Source organism: Microcaecilia unicolor, chromosome 1, assembly GCF_901765095.1.
Source record: "Microcaecilia unicolor chromosome 1, aMicUni1.1, whole genome shotgun sequence".
Classification (NCBI taxonomy): domain Eukaryota; kingdom Metazoa; phylum Chordata; class Amphibia; order Gymnophiona; family Siphonopidae; genus Microcaecilia; species Microcaecilia unicolor.
Genome location: NC_044031.1, coordinates 765589568 through 765611497, shown reverse-complemented (window position 1 = coordinate 765611497; position 21930 = coordinate 765589568). Strand labels below are relative to the sequence as shown.

At 46.5% G+C, this 21930-nt stretch overlaps 1 protein-coding gene across 2 annotated transcripts in view; it reads right to left on the bottom strand.

Moving 5' to 3' along the window:
- Window positions 1-15280, bottom strand: part of SMAD6 (SMAD family member 6) — an 80877-nt gene extending 65597 nt beyond the window's left edge. For both annotated transcript variants that reach the window (XM_030190462.1, XM_030190463.1), the window contains exon 1: window positions 14692-15280. In XM_030190462.1, the coding sequence (XP_030046322.1) occupies window positions 14692-15124 (433 nt within the window). In that variant the 5' untranslated portion in view covers window positions 15125-15280. The remainder of the gene's footprint in view (window positions 1-14691) is intronic.
- Window positions 15281-21930: the final 6650 nt, after the last annotated feature.

Sequence of the window (21930 nt, the reverse complement as noted above, 5' to 3'; positions counted from 1 at the left end):
GTAGCTAAAGCCAGGGATTGATTAGGCAGGTGGGAAAAAGGCCCAGGAGTTCAGTTCAGGAGAAAGAAGCAGAAGGAGAGAAGCAGTTGCAGGCTGAAAACCCTTGGCCAGGGAGGTCCCTAAAGTATTTGCAGGTGGAAAACCCTTGGGCAGGGAGGTCCCTAAAGTATTTGCAGGTGGAAAACCCTTGGGCAGGGAGGTCCCTAAAGTATTGAAGCAGGCTGAAATTCCTTGGGTAGAGGGAGTCCCTAAAGTATTGAACTCTCCTGAAGGTAAAGAGGATAGAAGGTAGAAACTGCTGCTTGGTGACTGAACTGTGATGATGAACTGAAAGAACTGTTTGTCTTGGGAATTGAACTACTGTTTATTGTGCACTGGATAAAGAGCCCAGACTGGAGCTGACTGTAAGCCTGTATTGAATCCTGGTATGTGCTGATAGCCTGCTGCTTAAAGGGGACTGTTGGCCACACACTTTCAGGTGGCTTATATGTGTTTAAGATTGAAGGTGAATGCTGCTGTTGGAACTGTGTACTAGAAACCTCCATGGAATAAAAGTCCTTAAGATTGAAGTTACTGGTGGACATCTATTTCTTCATTGTACCGGGAGCCTGTGGCTGGAGGAGATTGTTCTATCCTTGGCTGCACAAGAAAGGTACCTGGTTACAAAACACACAAATCAAATAGCGCAGACAAGTTCATCACTGCCTTCGTTATGTCCAGTGTCGTTATGCTCATATTAGCCCTCTCAAATCACTTCACTGGCTTCCTATCCGTTTCCGCATACAGTTCAAACTGCTCTTATTGACCTAAAAGTGCATTCACTCTGCAGCTCCTCAGTACCTCTCCACTCTCATCTCTCCCTACATTCCTCCCCAGGAACTCCGTTCACTGGGTAAATCTCTCTTATCTGCACCCTTCTCCTCCATCGCTAAGTCCAGACTCCGTTCTTTTTATCTTGCTGCACCATATGCCTGGAATAGACTTCCTGAGCCGGTACGTCAAGCTCCATCTCTGGCCGTCTTAAAATCTAAGCTAAAAGCCCACCTTTTTGATGCTGCTTTTAACTCCTAACCCTTATTCACTTGTTCAGAACCCTTATTTTATCATCCTCACCTTAAAATTCCCTTATCTCTTGTTTGTCCTGTTTGCCTGTCCTAATTAGATTGTAAGCTCTGTCCAGCAGGGACTGTCTCTTCATGTCCAGTGTACAGCGCTGCGTACGTCTAGTAGAGCTATAGAAATGATTAGTAGTAGTAGTAGTATGTCACGGCCAGATTATTGCAAGGCGGTGTTTGCGGGACTGCCTCGATACTCAGTAAAACATCTGCAATCAGAATCTTATCCCAAGTACATCTGTCGCATCACGTTTCCCCTCCATTGGTTACCGAGAAGCTATGCTGTACAGTCTTGATTATGTGACCTTTGCTAATCCAGCATATCTGACAGACCCTCCCCTCCCCCGGTGACGTCGTCATAAGTACTACTACTACTATTACTACTATTTAGCATTTCTATAGCGCTACAAGGCGTACGCAGCGCTGCACAAACATAGAAGAAAGACAGTCCCTGCTCAAAGAGCTTACAATCTAATAGACAAAAAATAAAGTAAGCAAATCAAATCAATTAATGTGTACAGGAAGGAGCAGAGGAGGGTAGGTGGAGGCTCAGTCCACCAATAAGAGCCAACCTCATCAGTGATGTCACAATGGCTTGATTGCCTGATACTTGGCTCACTTCTCATATTGTGATGTCATAAGGGAAAGGGGGAATGGGAAATGGGACTTGATATACCGTCTTTCTGAGGTTTTTGCAACTACATTCAAAGCGGTTTACATATATTCAGGTACTTATTTTGTACCAGGGGCAATGGAGGGTTTAGTGACTTACCCAGAGTCACAAGGAGCTGCACTGCACTAACCAATAGGCTACTCCTCTACTACTACCACTAGCACTATTCAGCACCTCCACAGCGCCACAAGGCACACGCAGCGCCGCACAAACACAGAAGAAAGACAGTCCCCGCTCAAAGAGCCCACAATCCAACAGACAAAAAATAAATAAAGCAAGCAAATCAAATCAACCACTGTGTACAGGAAGGAGGAGGGCAGGTGGAGGCAGGTGGCCACAAGTGGCCACGAGCCAAAAGCAATGCCAAAGAGGTGGGCCTCCAGTCCAGATCCAAAGTACATAAGTACATAAGTACATAAGTACATTATGTACATTATGTACATAAGTACATAAGTACATAAGTATTGCCATACTGGGAAAGACCAAAGGTCCATTGAGCCTAGCATCCTGTTTCCAACAGTGGCCAATCCAGGTCACAAATACCCGGCAAGATCCCAAAAATGTACAAAACATTTTATACTGCTTATCCCAGAAATAGTGGATTTTCCCCAAGTTCATTTAATAACAGTCTATGGACTTTTCCTTTAGGAAGCCGTCCAAACCTTTTTTAAACTCCGCTAAGCTAACCACCTTTACCACATTCTCTAGCAACAAATTCCAGAGTTTAATTACACGTTGAGTGAAGAAACATTTTCTCCGATTCTTTTTAAATTTACTACAGTGTAGCTTCATCGCATGCCCCCTAGTCCTAGTATTTTTGGAAAGTGTAAACAGACGCTTCACATCTACCCGTTCAACTCCACTCATTATTTTATAGACCTCTATCATATCTCCCCTCAGCCGCCTTTTCCCCAAGCTGAAGAGCCCTGGCCGCTTTAGCCTTTCCTCATAGGGAAGTCGTCCCATCCCCTTTATCATTTTCGTCACCCTTCCCTGCACCTTTTCTAATTCCACTATATCTTTTTTGAGATGCGGCGACCAGAATTGAACACAATATTTGAGGTCTAAGTTGTTTCCTTCTAAAGAAAACCTTTTTTGGTAAGAGAATTTTTGAAAATTGGGAACTCTGTGCCTTTGTTTTATGCATTGTTTGAGGGGGTTACCATTGCTTTCTGTATTATCCAACTTTTTCACTTATTCGACACTGTACTGTATTTGCTTGCTCACGGTGCTCTATTTAAGGGCCTTCCATCGTATGTCTTCCTTGTTAGGGCCTTTTGGCCATCGTCATTTTTGCCAAGAACTTCTCCTGTCCTCCCAGCGTTATCACAGGCTCATTTCGACTCTGTACATCACTTGGCTTTCTTTGTTTTTTGGCTCCCTACCTGTGGGATCCTTCGTCCCATGAGCTTTGCCCAGAACAATACCGACTGAGATCTGAAACTGCTCGTAAAGTTGTCTTTCAATATTCCCAGCTTCAAAGGTAAAAGATACACGAGGATATTTAATTCAACTTGGGCATTCCAGGCGGCTAAACACTGGAACTTTCTTCCTGATATCTTACGTCAAACCACGGACTCTTATCTGTTAAGAAAGGAATTGAAAACCTTTCTGTAGCAGATGAGTGTTTAAATTTGCTACTTTTGTTTTTAACTGCTAGTTTATTATACTTTCTTAGATGTTCTGTTTTTATTTTTTATTTTATTTATTGCATTTGTACCCCACATTATCCCACCTTTTTGCAGGCTGAATGTGGCTTAGAGTGTTGTTATGATGCAGTCATTACATTATCTTAAATACATTCAATAATCGGTTGACGGTGTATGGTCTAGGTGTAAGGTGTTGTGAGAGGTGTTTTGATGCACCTGAGTGAATTGAGGAATGATTTATTAAGGATGTCTTTCGTAGGCTTTGTTGAAGAGATGTGTCTTCAAAGCTTTGCGAAAGCTGGTTAGATTGTCCATATTTTTCAGGGCCATGGGTAGTGCGTTCCAGATCTGTGTGCTTTTATACGCAAAAGTAGTAGCGTATGACTGTTTGTATTTAATTCCTCTGCAGCTGGGGAAGTTCAGATTGAGGAATTTGCGGCCTGATCTTTTGGCGTTTCTAGGTGGTAGGTCCACTAGGTTTAGGATATAGAATGGGGCGTCTGCGTGGATGATTTTGTGGACGGTTGTGCAGATCTTGAACTCGATTCGTTCCTTGAGTATTTTCTTGGAAGTTATGTTTCCATTCTCTTGATTTCTGTAAACCAGGATACAGAAATAGTGGATGTTATGTTATACGTCTGGTACCGACATCCTGGAGTACCCTAATGGTTAGCGTAGCGGACTTTGATCCTGGGGAAGTGTTGCCACGATTTGGGTTTCTGCCAGGTACTTGTGACCTGGATTGGTCACTGTTAGAAACAGGATACTGGGCTTGATGGGCCATCAGTCTGACCCAGTACGGCTATTCTTATGTACTTATGACGGCCTCTGCCACTTTTTTTTGTTGTTTAATTTTCTTTATTGAAAATAAATATAAATTTATTCAAGAAACAAGACACTGAACAAAATATGAGCCATATATAGTTTGATCCCATTCAACAATTCAAGTTTTATATAAAGCCTCTGCCACTTCAAGACAGGAGGAGCAGCAGCCATGTGCCAGCACTGTGGGTGTTTCAGCACTTACCAATACTGAGCAAACGCCTTCACTGTGTCCAACAAGGGGAAATTTATTTTCCGTTTAGCACCCCAATCATTTTGAAAAGCTGGCTTTTACGCGCACAAGTCCAAAATAGCAGACTGGAGTACTGAGCAGAAAGAGCAGCCCATGCTCGACCCGAAGATCTGAGCCTGCCCTGCTGCTAGCCTGTGCTCTCTCTCTATGGTTGAACTTACTGAATACATGGAAAGCAAAGCACAGAGACCCAGCTCCAAACCCAAGGGAATTAGCACCTGTTAGAACAGCCAGACTGCTGGACCCGGTCAGCTGGAGATGCCACAGAGGCAGCGCTCATAGCCTCAAATGGAGAAAGGCGACACCTGGTGGCCAGATAGGGTCATAGTAGGTCCATCCAGTCTGCCCAACAAGATAAACTCATGTGTGCTACTTTTTGTGTATACCTTACCTTGATTTGTACCTGTCCTCTTCAGGGCACAGACCGTAGAAGTCTGCCCAGCACCACCCCCGCCTCCCGCCACCGGCTCTGCCACCCAATCTCGATACTATACTGTCATTTTCTGTCCAGATTTCACACATGGTCTTCCTTCACAAGTTAAGATCAATCAGATCCTTTTTGAACTTTGACTCGCGTTGCACTCTTATGTTTGCCTTTGTACATTCATGGTGCAATTTCTAAATTAAACCTAATAAGTACATAAGTGTTACCATACTGGGACAGACCGAAGGTCCATCAAGCCCAGCATCCTGTTTCCAACTGTGGCCAATCCAGGTCAAACACCTGGCAAGATCCCAAAACAGTACAATACATTTTGATTTTATGCTGCTTATCCCAGAAATAAGCAGTGGATTTTCCCCAACTCCATTTTAATAATGGTTTATGGGCTCCTGGAAAGAGCCCTGGTGCCTGGCTCCCGGCTCCCAGTTTCAACACCATTGCTGCAGTCACCAGACTGGGAACAGTGGGAAAGTGAATCTATTAAAATAGGCAAAAAGCCCCCCCCCCCCCCCCCCCCATGTAAGTGCGAGTGAAAACTGTTGGTACAAGAAACCCAACACTGGGACAGAGCTGCAATAAAAAGAAAGGTGAAACTTCCCTATCTTAAAAGGTTTCCTTTAAACAGTGAGCACACAGGCGAGTCTCTCAGCGTCCACCAGAACCTTTCCGATTTTAAAGCCTTTAAACAGGAGCCAGGGCTGAAAACCCACACTGTCTCCATCTGTGTCACACAATAACCAGCTTATGAAGGGAGACATCAGAGCCCAGGGCTGTGTGCAAAATGCAACCGAAATTTAAAGCAACAGGGCTCCTGCATCCTCTTCCCTGTTCTGTGGCAGCATGAACCAAAGCTAAGCACTGCTCTCCCTCTGCACAGTACTGTGGCCAGGCGGGCAAATCCCTTCCACAGCACAAAATCATCCAGGTCTTCACCTTTTCTTCACCCTCCTCAGTCAGTTCTGAAAATGGAGGTGCTGCTGTCATCAGAACCATGCGTCACACTGATACACAAAGTGTGAACACAGCACAGACAACCAAAAAGTCCATGCACAAAAACACGCCAGCACTTCCCAAATCTTTCAGGATACCCACAATGACTACGCATAGAATAAAATGGAACGCATTACCAAAAGCCGTGAAAACAACTTATGATCACCTAAACTTCCGGAAATCATAAAAAACTAACCTGTTCGAAAAGGCATACCCTACCGACCCAACTTAAATGCCTGAACCCTGCAACACAACGAAACCAAAGCTCGTAATGGACATATAATAACTCTTCCTCTCTACGATTCCCTAATGTGTCTGTTACACACGAACCTTATTCTACCACAACATTACTGTATTTGCTCATACCGGAATTGACGAACGCCTTTACGGTACTATCCACCTTATAATTGAAAGATTTCGACCCAAATCGGGAGATAGACGTTTATCTCACAAAAACGAATAAATCGGTATAATGGAAAGCCGATTTTGGACGTTTTCAACTGCACTCCATCGCGGAAGCGTACACAGTTGACGGGGGCGTGTCGGAGGCGTGGCAAAGGTGGAACTGGGGCGTGGTTATCGGCCGAGGAGAGATGGGCGCCTTTCGCCGATAATGGAACAAAAGTATGCGTTTGTAGCTAGAATTTAGGGCACGTTTCCTGGACCCTGTTTTTTCACGAATAAGGCCCCAAAAAGTGCCCTAAATGACCAGATTACCCCCAGAGGGAATCGGGGATGACCTCCCCTGACTCCCCCCAGTGGTCACTAACCCCCTCCCACCACAAAAAATGATGTTTCACAACTTTTTATTTTCACCCTCAAATGTCATACCCACCTCCCTGGCAGCAGTATGCAGGTCCCTGGAGCAGTTGTTAGGGGGTGCAGTGGACTTCAGGCAGGTGGACCCAGGCCCATCCCCCCCCTACCTGTTACAATTGTGCTGCTTAATGCTTAGTCGTCAAACCCCCTCCAAACCCACTGTACCCACATGTAGGTGCCCCCCTTCACCCCTTAGGGCTATAGTAATGGTGTAGACTTGTGGGCAGTGGGTTTTGAGGGGGATTTGGGGGGCTCAACACACAAGGGAAGGGTGCTATGCACCTGGGAGCTCTTTTACCTTTTTTTTTGTTTTTGTAAAAGTGCCCCCTAGGGTGCCCGGTTGGTGTCCTGGCATGTGAGGGGGACCAGTGCACTACGAATCCTGGCCCTTCCCACGAACAAATGCCTTGGATTTATTCGTTTTTGAGCCGGGCGCTTTCATTTTCCATTATCACTGAAAAGCAAAAACGCCCAGCTCACAAATTGTCGAATAAAACATGGACGTCTATTTTTTTCGAAAATACGGTTCGGTCCGCCCCTTCACGGACCCGTTCTCAGAGATAAACGCCCATGGAGATAGACGTTTTCGTTCAATTATGCCCCTCTATGTAAGCCACATTGAGCCTGAAAATAGGTGGGAAAATGTGGGATACAAATGCAACAAATAAAATAAATAAAGCCCTGCAATGCACAGAAAGCAGAAATACAGCATGGATAGCTGAAGGATGAGTGGTTGTAGGTTCCCAACTCCATTCTATCAATATTTGAAGTTGGACCTCAGTAGTCAAAGATATACAGAGCAAGGGCAGAGTCAGAATAACAGAATTCCCTTACAAATGTCAGGACTCCGCTCACGAGGAATGCTTTGCCAGTATTCCTCTGTATTTACCAAACATCTCGTCCCTCTGACACTCCGTGGAAATCTCTGCCACCCACCTCCCCATGTCCATCTGTTTGCGACTGAATCCTCCTAGTGTAAATCCAAGCAGCGCCTTGAATTCTTCTCTTAGACTAAACTTTTAGGGATCTGGAGACACAAGGTGCTCATCGGGCTGGGCTGATTCTCAATGCTCTGTTTACCTCCTTTTCTCCTCCAGGCTTATTTCACTTACTTATTTATTTTGTACCCCTCGCTTTCCCACTCATGGCAGGCTCAATGCGGCTTACATGGGGCAATGGAGGGTTAAGTGACTTGCCCAGAGTCACAAGGAGCTGCCTGTGCCTGAAGTGGGAATCAAACTCAGTTCCTCAGTTCCAAAGTCCACCACCCTAACCACTAGGCCACTCCTCCACTGTTGCTACTATTTGAGATTCTACATGGAATGCTGCAACATTCCATGTAGAAGTCGGCCCTTGCAGATCACCAATGTGGCCGTGCAGGCTTCTACATGGAATGTTGCTAGTGGAATAGCAACATTCCATGTAGAATCTCCAATAGTAGCAACATTCCATGTAGAATCTCCAATAGTATCTATTTTATTTTTGTTACATTTGTACCCTGCGCTTTCCCACTCATGGCAGGCTCAATGCGGCTTACATGGGGCAATGGAGGGTTAAGTGACTTGCCCAGAGTCACAAGGAGCTGCCTGTGCCTGAAGTGGGAATCCAACTCAGTTCCTCAGGACCAAAGTCCACCACCCTAACCACTAGGCCACTCCTCCACTCTTCTGCTCACTGATCTTTACTTTTTAGGTCTATAACACGCCTGTAAAATGCTTAGAAGTCCTGTACTTTCCTCTGTGTTAGGGGGTGCAAACAGGCGATCTGAGAGATACAGTCTGCTGGTCAGCTCTGGGGTTCCCTTTTAAATTTCTGCCCTGGACGGCAGCATATTCTCTCTTCCAATCTTATAGCATAAAGTACCTTCTTTTCAGCGCTCCAGGTTTTTTCATGTTTTACAAAGTACTTGTAAACCTCTCTGGACTAAAGGCAGTGCAGCAAAGGCAACCTTTAACTAAACTGCACTTGAGGAGACCTGAGAAAACCTCAAATTATTCATAGGGTTAATCAGCTTTGACTAACTAACCAGTCCCTTTTTCCTAAGGACATAAAATCCTGTTTACTGGAGCTGTTATCACTTGCTCTGTGAAATACAGTATCACCCTGTTACTCCCCACCTCAAGCCAAGACACCCCCTCCCCCCATTCTTCAAGTTCTAACATGTTACTTATTACATGATGACCATGCTTTCTCTAGCAGTGTCTCCCTGCAGCCCTTCAGGGGACAGTGGCTTTAGGGTAGACGCAGCTGGAGTGGCCTCTATGGCTAATCTGCTGTCCTGGGTCCTTTCTGCTCTCTCTCTGTTGCTGGGAGGAGACTGGGCTCCATTCCCGGTCACTCCGGATGCCTGTGGCCAGAAGGGCAGTCACAGGTCCTGGAGAAGGTAAAGCTGAGTTCTGCTACTACACTGACACCTAGTGGTCAGTCACAGAGCAGCACAAAGGCTTCCACAGGAGGCTGAGGGAGCTGCATGCTGCTGGCAGCCTGGAGCCCCGTCAGAGTAGCGGGAAGAACTGAAAATACTCACTGTTGCACTGGATGGACCCCCTAATAAGAACCAGACAGGAAAACGAAGATTGTGCTTATAGGTTTCCTGACGAGAGCCAAATGGGAAGACTGACCTTTGCTGAAGGACCCAAATGCTGTTACATGCCTGGGAACCGATGCACCAACCGTGTTACAGAGATCCCAGAAAGGGGAAACTTTCAAGCACCTTTAACCACCAGCGAAAAGCCCCACAATAGCTTTCCACAGCATTAAACACACTTCACAAACAGAGGTTCAACTCTGGGCTACACACTGATTTGACAAAGCAGAATGGAAGCTTTCAAGATCCTTCTGAACACAGCAAGAAGTCAGAAGACAGACTGAACTTCACAATCCATTGTCACCAAACAGTAACAGAACAGTAGTAAGATTTTAGCATACTAGACATTTAAGCTGAATGCTCTGGGCATCTGAAGGCCAGCAGTCTTCAAAATATTACAAAACAAGCCTTAGAAAGTATCTTTAAAGTTCAGTGGTTAAGGATCAAAGATCCCTTTCTGACTGAGCTCTGCTCCAGATAACCTGAGGCAACTGTCTCCACCTGCAAAGCTGATCTTCCTGCAGAGACAACATTACCACTACAGGCAGGGGTGCAGAAATACCCCCTATCAGTACCTTCTGCTGATATAATCTACCAGCTTATAACCAACCAGGGGGCTTCAGACTGGAGGGGAATCTGAAAGGCTTCTCTGCTGAGAGAGGGGCTCAAGGACAGATGCCTCCTAATGAAGTGTGCACTGCTTTTCACTCAAGTTCCTAAATCCCTGGAAAAAGCCTGAGAGGGGAATGAAAGTGGTTATAGAAAATCAAACTCGGTCGGGTACATTCAGAGTACAGCCAGTCTCCGATCCTGCCGCGCAGAAGATGAGGCAAATACTACCCCTCGCCCAAAATGGTTTACAGATGGGCCCAGTCTCTTAGGTCAAGGAGTTCCGATGCCTTCCTAGCTCCAAATTTCCCCCTGATGGATAAAGGCAGTCCTGCTTGAACTGGGAAAGATGGGAGTCAGCTCAGCCATGCTGATGGGGTGCTGTACCAGTCAATCATTCTGCCCTCCCAGCAGAGAGAAATGTTTTAAAACTCCCAGTCAGGACAACTCATTTATTAATGACATGGAGGGGGTACGAGAAGTCCCCAAGCTCAGCCTGATCTCCCACTGGAGAAAGTGGACGAGTGGGCTTCCTTCCGCTTTCCCCCCACGGAGGGTTGAGGGGCACTGGAAAGCCAGGGACTTCAGGCCACTGCTGGGATACTGCGTGGGAGCACTGCACCCCCATCACCCACCTCAGCCTATTCAGGGGAGCGTAAAGTTACCTGAAAATGACTGATGCAAATCAAGGTAAGGTATACACAAAAAGTAGCACATATGAGTTTATCTTGTTGGGCAGACTGGATGGACCGTGCAGGTCTTTTTCTGCCGTCATCTACTATGTTACTATGTATGTTACTATGAGGCATATTTTCAAAGCACTTAGCCTTCCAAAGTTCCATAGAAACCTTGTATCGCCATAACAGTGCAGATCTGTGGCGATGTGAAATACAACAATTAATGACATCGCTTCATTATAGTGGAATTAACTTCTGAACGATGATCAGAAACTTCTTACACTCGTCTCCAGAGGCAGCGCCTAACCTGCAGGACTACATTCAAACCCAGCCAGAGTATTAAAAAATATAAATATATTTATTTAACGCTGCTCTCTGGACAGACAATGGCACTGAACACATATGGCGAGCACGCACCACCAGCAACCACACATATAGCAATGACGATGAGCAGCTGGCCACAGGGTCGGGTGGTTTAATTAGGACAGCCTTTTCCCCGAATATCGCCATGGAACGAACTGCTAGGCAGATCGTCCCCACTCTGTCCCACCACTATCCACACAGTGTCACTGAAAATTCGGGATAAGGCATTTCTGCAAGCAGCAGTGGCCATGATACATATAAATTCAACATCAGTCTGCTGACCATTTCAAAAGTTACTTGAACATAAGAGTACAGGGTCAGACCAATGGTCCATCTAGCCCAGTATCCTGTTTTCCAAACAGTGGCCAAGCCAGGTCACAAGTACCTGGCAGAAACCCAAATCGTGGCAACATTCCATGTAGCAAGATTCCGGAATCATAAAGAGTGACAAGATTCCATGTAGAACCCCAAAGAATAGCACGATTCCATTTAGCACCTCAAAGAATAGCAAGATTCTGGAAACCAAAAGAGTGACAAGATTCCATGCAGAATTTCAAAGAGTAGCAACATTCCGTGTGGAACCCTAAAGAATAGCAAGATTCTGGAATCCTAAAGAGCGACAAGATTCCATTCAGAATCTCAAAAAGTAGCAACATTCCATGTAGAACCCCCAAAAATAGCAAAATTCTGTAATCCTAAAGAGTGACAAGATTCCATGTAGAACCCCAAAGAATAGCAAGATTCTGGAATCCTAAAGAGTGACAAGATTCCATTCAGAATCTCAAAAGAGTAGCAACATTCCATACTACAAATCCCAGATCAAGCAGTTGCTTCCCATGTCTGTCTCAACAGCAGACTATGGACTTTTCCTCCAGAAATTTGTCCAAACCTTTTTTTTTTTTTTTTTTTTAATTCTCATTTATTTGTCCAAACCTTTTTTAAACCCAGATACACTAACCGCTGTTACCACCTCCTCCGGCAAAGAGTTCCAGAGCTTAACTATTCATTGAGTGAAAAAATACTTCCTCCTATTTGTTTTAAAAGTATTTCCATGTAACTTCCTCGAGTGTCCCCTAGTCTTTGTACTTTTGGAACAAGTAAAAAAAATCGATTTACTTCTACTCATTCTACACCACTCAGGATTTTGTAGACCTCAATCCTATCTCCCCTCATCCGTCTCTTTTCCAAACACTTTCGCTTACAAAAATGTGAAAAAGAACCGGCCCAAGAACCAAATCTTGCAGCTCACCACTGGTAACATCCTCTTCCTCAGAAAATGAGCTCCATTTAAACAGTTCCCAACCCAGTCAGTCACTCAGATAATGTATTAATCATCTACGCCTTTGCTAAGATCTAAATACACCACATCTAGCGCTCTCCCTCGATCCACCTCTCTGGTCACCCAAAGAAATTACTCAGATTTGTCTAATAACACTTGCCTCAAACCACGCTGCCTTGCGTCCGTTGCTTATTTTCATGGGCTGCACTCTGATTGCTGGTTGGTAAAGTGGATTAAAAATGCCACCTTCTATTACTCAACCCTAATCACTCCCTTCTTTTTTCCCCTCACTTAATCTCTGCACATCACTAATTGTATCTGATATCCTGGAATGACAATGTCATAACAAAACTCTGTAAGCCACATTGAGCCTGCAAATAGGTGGGAAAATGTGGGATACAAATGCAATAAATAAATAAATTATTATCCAATATCTGGATTCACCTAGTAGACACCCTGATCCTTTAGTTTGAGATTTTAGTGTTTGAGCAGTTGATGAGATTGAATGAAACAGAAAGGGGAACTCCCTCATTCTTTGGGATGGTGCAGAGAGATGGGAGGGGGGGTGGATGAGGTTATTTTCCATTTTAAATGCTACACATGCCCCCGATATAAGCTTGAGTCTGTGCTTCCTTGGTGAGGGGTAGTGTCTGGGGGGTCTTTGTATCAGTGAGGGGCCTATTTTGCCGTTACAGGAACATTTGCCTGGTTGTAAATTGACCCGATTCTTGAATAAAATGACTGAAACACACACATAGACAAATGCCCTTATGAAAAAGCAGTGAATACAGTACTGGGGGCAGGGGGTGGCTGAGGAGGGAAGCTCCACAGATAGGGAAGGCGAGCAGCATTTAACCCCAGTGAACAAATCTATAAGAAATACCCTAAGCAGCTTAAAAACACTTTAAAACCAGCAACTTCATAATACATCTGAAAATACAACATATTTACCATCTAATAAATATATCATAATACATGTATTTCATAAATCAAACCAGCCTTTGCCTAGAAGACAGGCATGAGATTCTAATAATGAATGCGTTATGGCCATATCTTATAAGGTGGCAGCGGAAGGGATGCACCAACTGGGTGATGGGTACAGTGCATTCCACAGGAGTGATAAAGGGGTACAGGAGGATGAGGGGGTACAGTGGATGGAGCGGAGATGCATGCAGAGGACAGGCAAAGAAAGGGGTGCAATGGCTCAGTTTTGTTTACCAAGGGGTTGAAATTGGAAGTGCAGTATTTTAGGGGGGGCCACGACAGACCCTTACCTGGCCCACATAGGCACCTGTTGATGTAGAAGGGATAAGTGGGTGGGTGATGGGGGAGCAAGAGGTTGGTGAGCATGACGATTGGATGATGGGGTGCAGTTTGTGCGAAGAGGGGTGGTGAGGGTTGGGGGATAGGGTGAGTAGCTAGCTAGGGGTGATGGCTGGATAATGGGGCGCAGGAGGTGGTTGGGGGATGGGTGCCGTAGGCAGGTACAGGTGGTTGGTGGAGATGATGACTGGGGGGGGGGTTGGGTGCAGTGGGTGTGAGGGCAATGGTTGGGGGACAGGGTGCAGGAGATGGGTAGGGTGGACGGTTGTGTGATGGGGTGCAAGAGGTTGATGGGGGTGAGGGTTGGAGGATAGGGTGAAGTAGCTAAATGCGGGTGAGGGCTGGTGGGTAAGGGCCGTGGTTGGGGGATGGGTGCAGTAGGCAGGTACAGGTGATGGCTGAGTGATGGGGTACAGAGTTGATGGTTGGGGTGGATGGTTGTGTGATGGGGTGCAGGAGGGTGGTGGGGGTGAGGGTTAGAGGATAGGGTGAAGTAGCTAGGTAGGGGTGAGGGCTGGTGGGTAAGGGCCATGGTTGGGGGATGGGTGCAGTAGGCAGGTACAGGTGATGGCTGAGTGATGGGGTACAGAGTTGATGATTGGGGTGGACGGCTGGGGGATGGGGTGCAGGAGGTTGGTGGGGGTGAGGGCTGGAGGATAGGGGGTAGGAGATGGGTAGGGGTGAGGGCTGGTGGGTAAGGGCCATGGTTGGGGGACGGGTGCAGTAGGCAGGTACAGGTGGTTGGTGGAGATGATGACTGGGGGGGGGGGTAGGGTGCAGTGGTTGGGTGATGGCAATGGTTGGGGGACAGGGTGCAGGAGGGTGGTGGGGGTGAGGGTTGGAGGACAGGGTGAAGTAGCTAGGTAGGGGTGAGGGCTGGTGGGTAAGGGCCGTGGTTGGGGGATGGGTGGTTGGTGGAGATGATGACTGGGGGGGGGGGGGGTAGGGAGCAGTGGTTGGGTGAGGGCAATGGTTGGGGGACAGGGTGCAGGAGGGTGGTGGGGGTGAGGGTTGGAGGACAGGGTGAAGTAGCTAGGTAGGGGTGCATGACGAGGTGTTGGCAGTGAAGATCCCCCCCCCCCCCTCTTACCTGGCCCGCAGAGTCTGCTGAAGTGGTAGGGGTTACAACAGACGCTGCCCCCTTGCCCGGCGCCCCCCGGCCCCTGGCTCTGGCAACCGCTCAGGGCTTTCAGCTGGTCCGGGTGCTGCAGCTCGGGCCAGCGGAAGAGGCGGCAGAGGACGAGGTGGGGGGGCGGTCGCGGCGGCTGCGGGGGGGGCAGGGGGAGGGGAAGGCAGCCCCCGCCCGTCGCCCCCCGGGACTCCACCGCCTCCAGCAGCGCCACCAGCGCCCGCACCCGGGCGCAGCGCAGCATCGCCCGCAGCTCCTGCAACTCGCCACTCGCAGCGCGCCACTCGCCCCCGCAGCAGCCGGACCGGGATCGGGGCTCCGGACCGCCGCCCCCCGCGATCGCTCGGCTTCTCCAGAGGCGCCGCAACAGGCTGGAGCGTTTGGACCGGAACATGCGCGACCCGGGCTCTCGGTGCCAGCGGGCGGGGCTGGTTCGGCCCCGCCGGGCAATCGCAAGGGCATGGGCGGGGGGTCGGGGGTCGGTGCCGATCGCCGGGTCGGGCCTGGCCGTCAGCAGCCCGGGCGCCCCTCGCTGCCCTCCCCTCCCCTCCCCCACCCCCGGACCCATTGGCTGCCGCCCGTCATGTGCCAGTCTAGACACTTTGGCGGCTCCGCTGCTCCGAGACTTGCGCAAACAAGGAGGGCTCGAGTTTCTTAACTCTTCATAGCCTGCTGGAGGAAAGCGTTTCTGCAGCCCTCCGTGCTGTCTTCCCCTAGAAGTTGCAGCCCTGGGATACTGGCTCTGCATTCAGCTCTGAGGGACGAGTGCCAGAGCCGGTGGTGGGCAGCGGGACTGGTGGTTGGGAGGCGGGGATAGTGCTGGGCAGACTTATAGGGTCTGTGCCCTGAAAAGGACAGGTACAAATCAAGGTAAGGTATACACAAAAAGCAGCAAATATGAGTTATCTTGTTGGGCAGACTGCATGGACCGTGCAGGTCTTTTTCTGCCGTCATCTACTATGTTATGTTACTATGTTATGAGTCTGCACCTCTCCATGCTGTCTTCCTGCATTAGATGCATCGGTGTGATACCTGCGTGGGACTCTTCGGACCATCTCTGCACCTCTCTCTGATGTCTTCCTGCATTACATGCATTAGTATATCTGCATGGAGCTCTGCTAACCATCTCTGCAGCCCTCCATGCTGTCTTCCCCTAGAAGTTGCAGCCATGGGATACAGGCTCTGCATTCAGCTCTGAGGGACGAGTCTGCACCTCTCCATGCTGTCTTCCTGCATTAGATGCACTAGTATGATATCTCCATGGAGTACTGCTAACCATTTCTGCACCTCTCTCTGCTATCTTCCTGCATTAGGAGCATCGGTGTGATACCTGCATGGGACTCTGCTGACCATCTCTACACCTCTCTCTGATATCTTCTTGCATAACCGAAGGAATGGTAACCAAACAACTCACAAATTATCTCAACAAGTTCTCAATACTGCATGATGCCCAATCAGGATTCCAGTCAAATCACAGCACAGAAACAGTATTAATTACCCTAACGACTAAATTCAAACAAATGATTGCAACCGGCACCAACATACTCCTCTTACAATTTGACATGTCAAGTGCCTTTGATATGGTTGACCACGAAATCCTATTACACATACTTGAATATTTTGGCATTGGAGGCAATGTCCTAAACTGGTTCAAGGGGTTCCTAACCCTGCGCTCATACCAAGTCACATCAAATTCAACTACGTCTACCGTATGGACACCTGAATGTGGAGTACCGCCGGGATCCCCCCTCTCGCCAACCATCTTCAACCTAATGATGATTCCCTTGGCAAAACTTCTATCAAATCACAACCTTAACCCTTACATATATGCAGACGATGTAACGATATATATTCCTTTCAAACAAGACATTAACAAAATCTCCAACGAAGTCAACCAAAGTCTATACATCATGAATACCTGGGCAGATGCATTCCGACTAAAACTGAACGCAGAAAAAACTCAATGCCTTGTACTTACCTCCCAATACAACACAAACAAATTTACCGCTATCAACACACCTAAACTAAATCTGCCAATCACTGAAACTTTAAAAATCCTTGGAGTCACTATTGACCACCACCTAACACTGGAGACTCACGCGAATAACACAACCAAAAAGATGTTTCACTCCATGTGGAAACTGAAAAGACTAAGACCATTCTTTCCAAGGTCCGTATTCCGCAGCCTAGTGCAATCACTTGTACTTAGCCACCTGGACTATTGCAACTCACTAGACGCAGGCTGCAAAGAACAAATACTGAGGAAACTTCAAACAGCCCAGAATACAGCAGCCAGACTCATTTTCGGAAAACCAAAATACGAAAGCGCAAAACCCTTGCGTGAGAAACTACACTGGCTCCCACTCAAGGAACGTATCTCCTTCAAGGTATGCACCTTGGTCTACAAAATCATCCACGGTGAAGCCCCTGCATACATGTCTGACTTAATAGACCTGCCACCCAGAAACGCTACAAGATCATCCAGAACCTTCCTCAATCTCCACTTCCCTAATTGCAAAGGCATAAAATACAAAGTATTGCATGCATCAACCTTCTCTTATATGAGCACGCAGTTCTGGAATACACTACCACGCAACCTGAAAACGATCTACGAATTAACCGACTTCCGCAAACAACTGAAGACTCATCTCTTCGAGAAAATTTATTGTAAGGATCAAAACACATGAAGTCCATACACATTAACAGAAATGCATCAATACACTCCCTTCTGAACTACTCTCACCCCGCATTATCACCACACTTCAAACTCCAACCACAGATACAATGTTATACCCTATGTTCTCTTGAAATTGTTCTATCGCTTATCTTTTCCCCACTGTAACTTCACATGGTTTCCACGCCCTCACGATTTTTGACTTGACTTTGTCTTCCCATAACTCCTCACATTGTAACCCATAATCGTATTGTAACAATGTATTTCCATCCTTCACAAGGTATTGTAAGCCACACTGAGCCCGCAAATAGGTGGGAAAATGTGGGATACAAATGCAATAAATAAATAAATAAATAAATAAATTAGATGCATTAGTATGATATCTGCATGGACCTCTCACTGCTATCTTCCTGCATTAGGTGCATGGTGTGATACCTGCATGGGGGCTCTGTTTACCATTTCTGCACCTATCCCTGCTGTCTTTCTGCATTAGATGCCTCAGTATATCTGCATGGGGCTCTGCTTACCATCTTAGCACTTCTCCCTGCTGTTTTCCTGCATTAGGTGCATCGGTGTGATACCTGCAAGGAGCGCTGGTGACCATCTCTGCACCCCCTCCCTGCTGTTGTGATCAGCATTTTACCTGCATGCTGTTACGATGAATAAGTCTATATCTCTGCGTACGCTTTGTAGCGCTATAGAAATGCTAAATAGTAGTAGTAGTAATCTCTGCTGTATTCCTGCATTAGATGCATCAATGTGATACCTGTATTAGGCTCTGATGACCATCTCAGCGCTGCTGTCTTCCTGCCTTAAATGTATCAGTGCGAGTCCTGCATGGGACTCTGATTCAGTCAGATAACTTTATTGGCATGAGAATTCTACATTTATTATTAGGATTTATTTACCACTTTTTTGAAGGAATTCATTTAAGGCAATGTACAGCACCATAAGCAACAGACAATTACAGCAGTAAAAATATTCAAACAACACTATAAAGTGTGCCATAGTATGCTACATTACAATGTCAACAAAGTACATAATAAGAACATTTTAATAGACAGCGTAGGGTGTAAGCAAAGATGGAACATATCCTATATAATAAAACGCACCTCCAACATTCTGAAGCTGACTGCATGGCTGAGGCATTCCTGCTCTCTGTATCCATCTCCTGAATTGACATCACGTACTTCCGGGTTCGTAACCAGCAGAAGTGACCAACCACACGAGGTTTCTCGGCTTCAGAATGTTGGAGGTGCATTCTATTAAATAGGATTGGTCAGTTCCTTGATATTAAATAGGATTGGTCAGTTCCTTGAAGCACAGCCAGAGCTCAGCGTCCTGCACAGTAACGCTCAGACACCAGAGAGAGAGGGGGGTGGACCTGACACCAGAGAGAGGGAGGGAGGGGGGACCTGACAACAGAGAGGGGGGGGGAGGTATCTCTGTCACACACACACTCTCTCTCTCTCACAGTCAATGTCTTTCTCACTCTCACACACTGTCTCTCACACACTGTCTCACACTGTATCACATTCACTCTTTATGTTCACACAGTCACTCACACACTCTCTTGGTCTCATACACTCAGTCTCACAGAGAGTCTGTGTCTCTCTCACACACACACACACTCTCTCTCGCACACACTGTATCTGTGTGAAACACACTCTCACATTGTGTCTCACATACGCACCTGAACACACTCTCATTCTCACACACACACACTCTCTCTCTCACACACACTCGCACCCAGACTCACACACACACACACTCGCACATTCACTCTCTCTCTCTCACACACAGTCACTCTCACATACACTCTCTCAAACATACACACTCCGAGGAAAACCTTGCTAGCGCCCGTTTCATTTGTGTCAGAAACGGGCCTTTTTTACTAGTAGATAGATAAAATAGAGTAACAGGAGTAAGAAAATGTATTTCCAAAGTAATACACTTACTGGAAATAAAGAGAGGAGATAATTTACAAAGTAACGGTAACAACAGTAAACTAAATAAATATACAGCTACTACTACTACTACTATTTAGCATTTCTATAGCGCTACAAGGCGTATGCAGCGCTGCACAAACATAAAAAAGACAGTCCCTGCTCAAAGAGCTTACAATTAATAGACAAAAAATAAAGTAAGCAAATCAAATCAATTAATGTGTACAGGAAGGAGGAGAGGAGAGTAGGTGGAGGCGAGTGGTTACAAGTGGTTACGAGTCAAAAGCAATGTTAAAGAGGTGGGCTTTCAGACTAGATTTAAAGGTGGCCAAGGATGGGGCAAGACGTAGGGGCTCAGGAAGTTTATTCCAGGCGTAGGGTGCAGCGAGACAGAAGGCGCGAAGTCTGGAGTTGGCAGTAGTGGAGAAGGGAACAGATAAGAAGGATTTATCCATGGAGCTGAGTGCACGGGAAGGGGTGTAGGGAAGGACGAGTGTGGAGAGATACTGGGGAGCAGCAGAGTGAATACATTTATAGGTTAGTAGAAGAAGTTTGAACAGGATGCGAAAACGGATAGGGAGCCAGTGAAGCGACTTGAGGAGAGGGGTAGTATGAGTAAAGCGACCCTGGCGGAAGACGAGACAGGCAGCAGAGTTTTGAACCGAGGGGAGAGGTGACTAAGTGGGAGGCCAGCAAGAAGCAGATTGCAGTAGTCTAAGCGAGAGGTGACAAGGGTGTGGATGAGGGTTTTGGTAGAGTGCTCGGAAAGAAAGGGGTGGATTTTACGGATGTTGTAAAGAAAGAAACGACAGGTCTTGGCAATCTGCTGGATATGAGCAGAGAAGGAGAGAGAAGAGTCAAAGATGACCCCAAGGTTTCGAGCTGAGGAGACAGGGAGAATGAGAGAGCCATCAACAGAAACAGAAACGGGGGGAGCGGGGAGGTGGGTTTTGGGGGAAAATGAGAAGCTCGGTTTTGGTCATATTTAATTTCAGGTGGCGTTGAGACATCCAGACAGCAATGTCAGACAAGCACGCAAGGTCATTGGTCAGTATGTAAACAGAAATTCCCCGAAACAAGAGACACAGTTCACAAAATCCAATGCAGCGAACACATCACAATAGGAAGTTTACTAATGATGCTACAACACTTGTTTACTGGTTTCTATTGGTCTGCGATCTGTTAGCATAGTAACATAGTAAATGACGGCAGATAAAGACCTGTACGGTCCATCCAGTCTGCCCAACAAAATAAACTGATTTTACATGGTATGTGATACTTTATACCCGAGTTTGATTTGTCCTTGCCTTTCTCAAGGCACAGACCGTAGAAGTCTGCCCAGCACTGTTCTTGTACTAAGTTCTGAAGATTCTGGAATCCCAGTTAGTAGCAACATTCCATGTAGAACTTCAAAGAGTAACATAGTAAACGATGGCAGATAAAGACCTGAACGGTCCATCCAGTCTGCTCAACAAAATAAACTCATTTTACATGGTATGTGATACTTTCTATGTATACCCGAGTTTGATTTGTCCTTGCCTTTCTCAGGGCACAGACAGAAGAAGTCTGCCCAGCACTGTTCCTGTACTAAAAGTTCTGTAGCTAATGTCGAAGCCCCTTAAAATTTACACTCCAGCCCATCCCTATCTATTCAGTCACAATCGGAGCATAAATCATGGAAGTCCGTCCAGCACTGTTCTTGTACTAAAAGTTCTGAAGATTCTGGAATCCTAAAGAGTTACAAGATTCTGGAATCCCAATTAGTAGCAACATTCCATGTAGAACCCCAAAGAGTAACATATAGTAACAAAGTAAATGACAGCAGATAAAGACCTGTACAATCCATCCAGTCTGCCCAACAAAATAAACTCATTTTACATGGTATGTGATACTTTATACCCGAGTTTGATTTGTCCTTGCCTTTCTCAGGGCACAGACCGTAGAAGTCTGCCCAGCTCCCATTTTGTTTCCCAATTACTGGCGTCGCCACCCAATCTCCGCTCAGATTCTGCGGAACTATTCCTTCTAAACAGGATTCCTTTGTGCTTATCCCACACGTGTTTGAATTCCATTACTGATTTCATCTGCACCACCTCCCGCGGGAGGGCATTCCACATATCCACCACCCTCTCTGTGAAAAAATACTTCCTGACATTACTCCTGAGTCTGCCCCCCTTCAACCTCAATTCATGTCCTCCAGTTCTACCGCCTTCCCGTCTCCAAAAAAGGATTGTTTGCGGATTAACACCTTTCAAATATTTGAACGTCTGTATCATGTCACCCCTGTTTCTCCTTTCCTCCGAGGTATATTATTATTATTATTAGCATTTGTATAGCGCTACCAGACGCACGCAGTGCTGAACACCTGACATAGAGAGACAGTCCGTGCTCAATAGAGCTTACAATCTAAAAATAATACAGACAGACAAGACAATAAGGGGAGGGAAGTACTGGGTGAGAAGGAACAAGGGGGAGGCAAATGAGTAATGGCTAGGAGCCAAAAGCAGCAGTGAAAAGGTGGGTTTTCAGCATAGATTTTAAAACAGGTAGAGATAGAGCTAGACGTACAGGCTCAGGAAG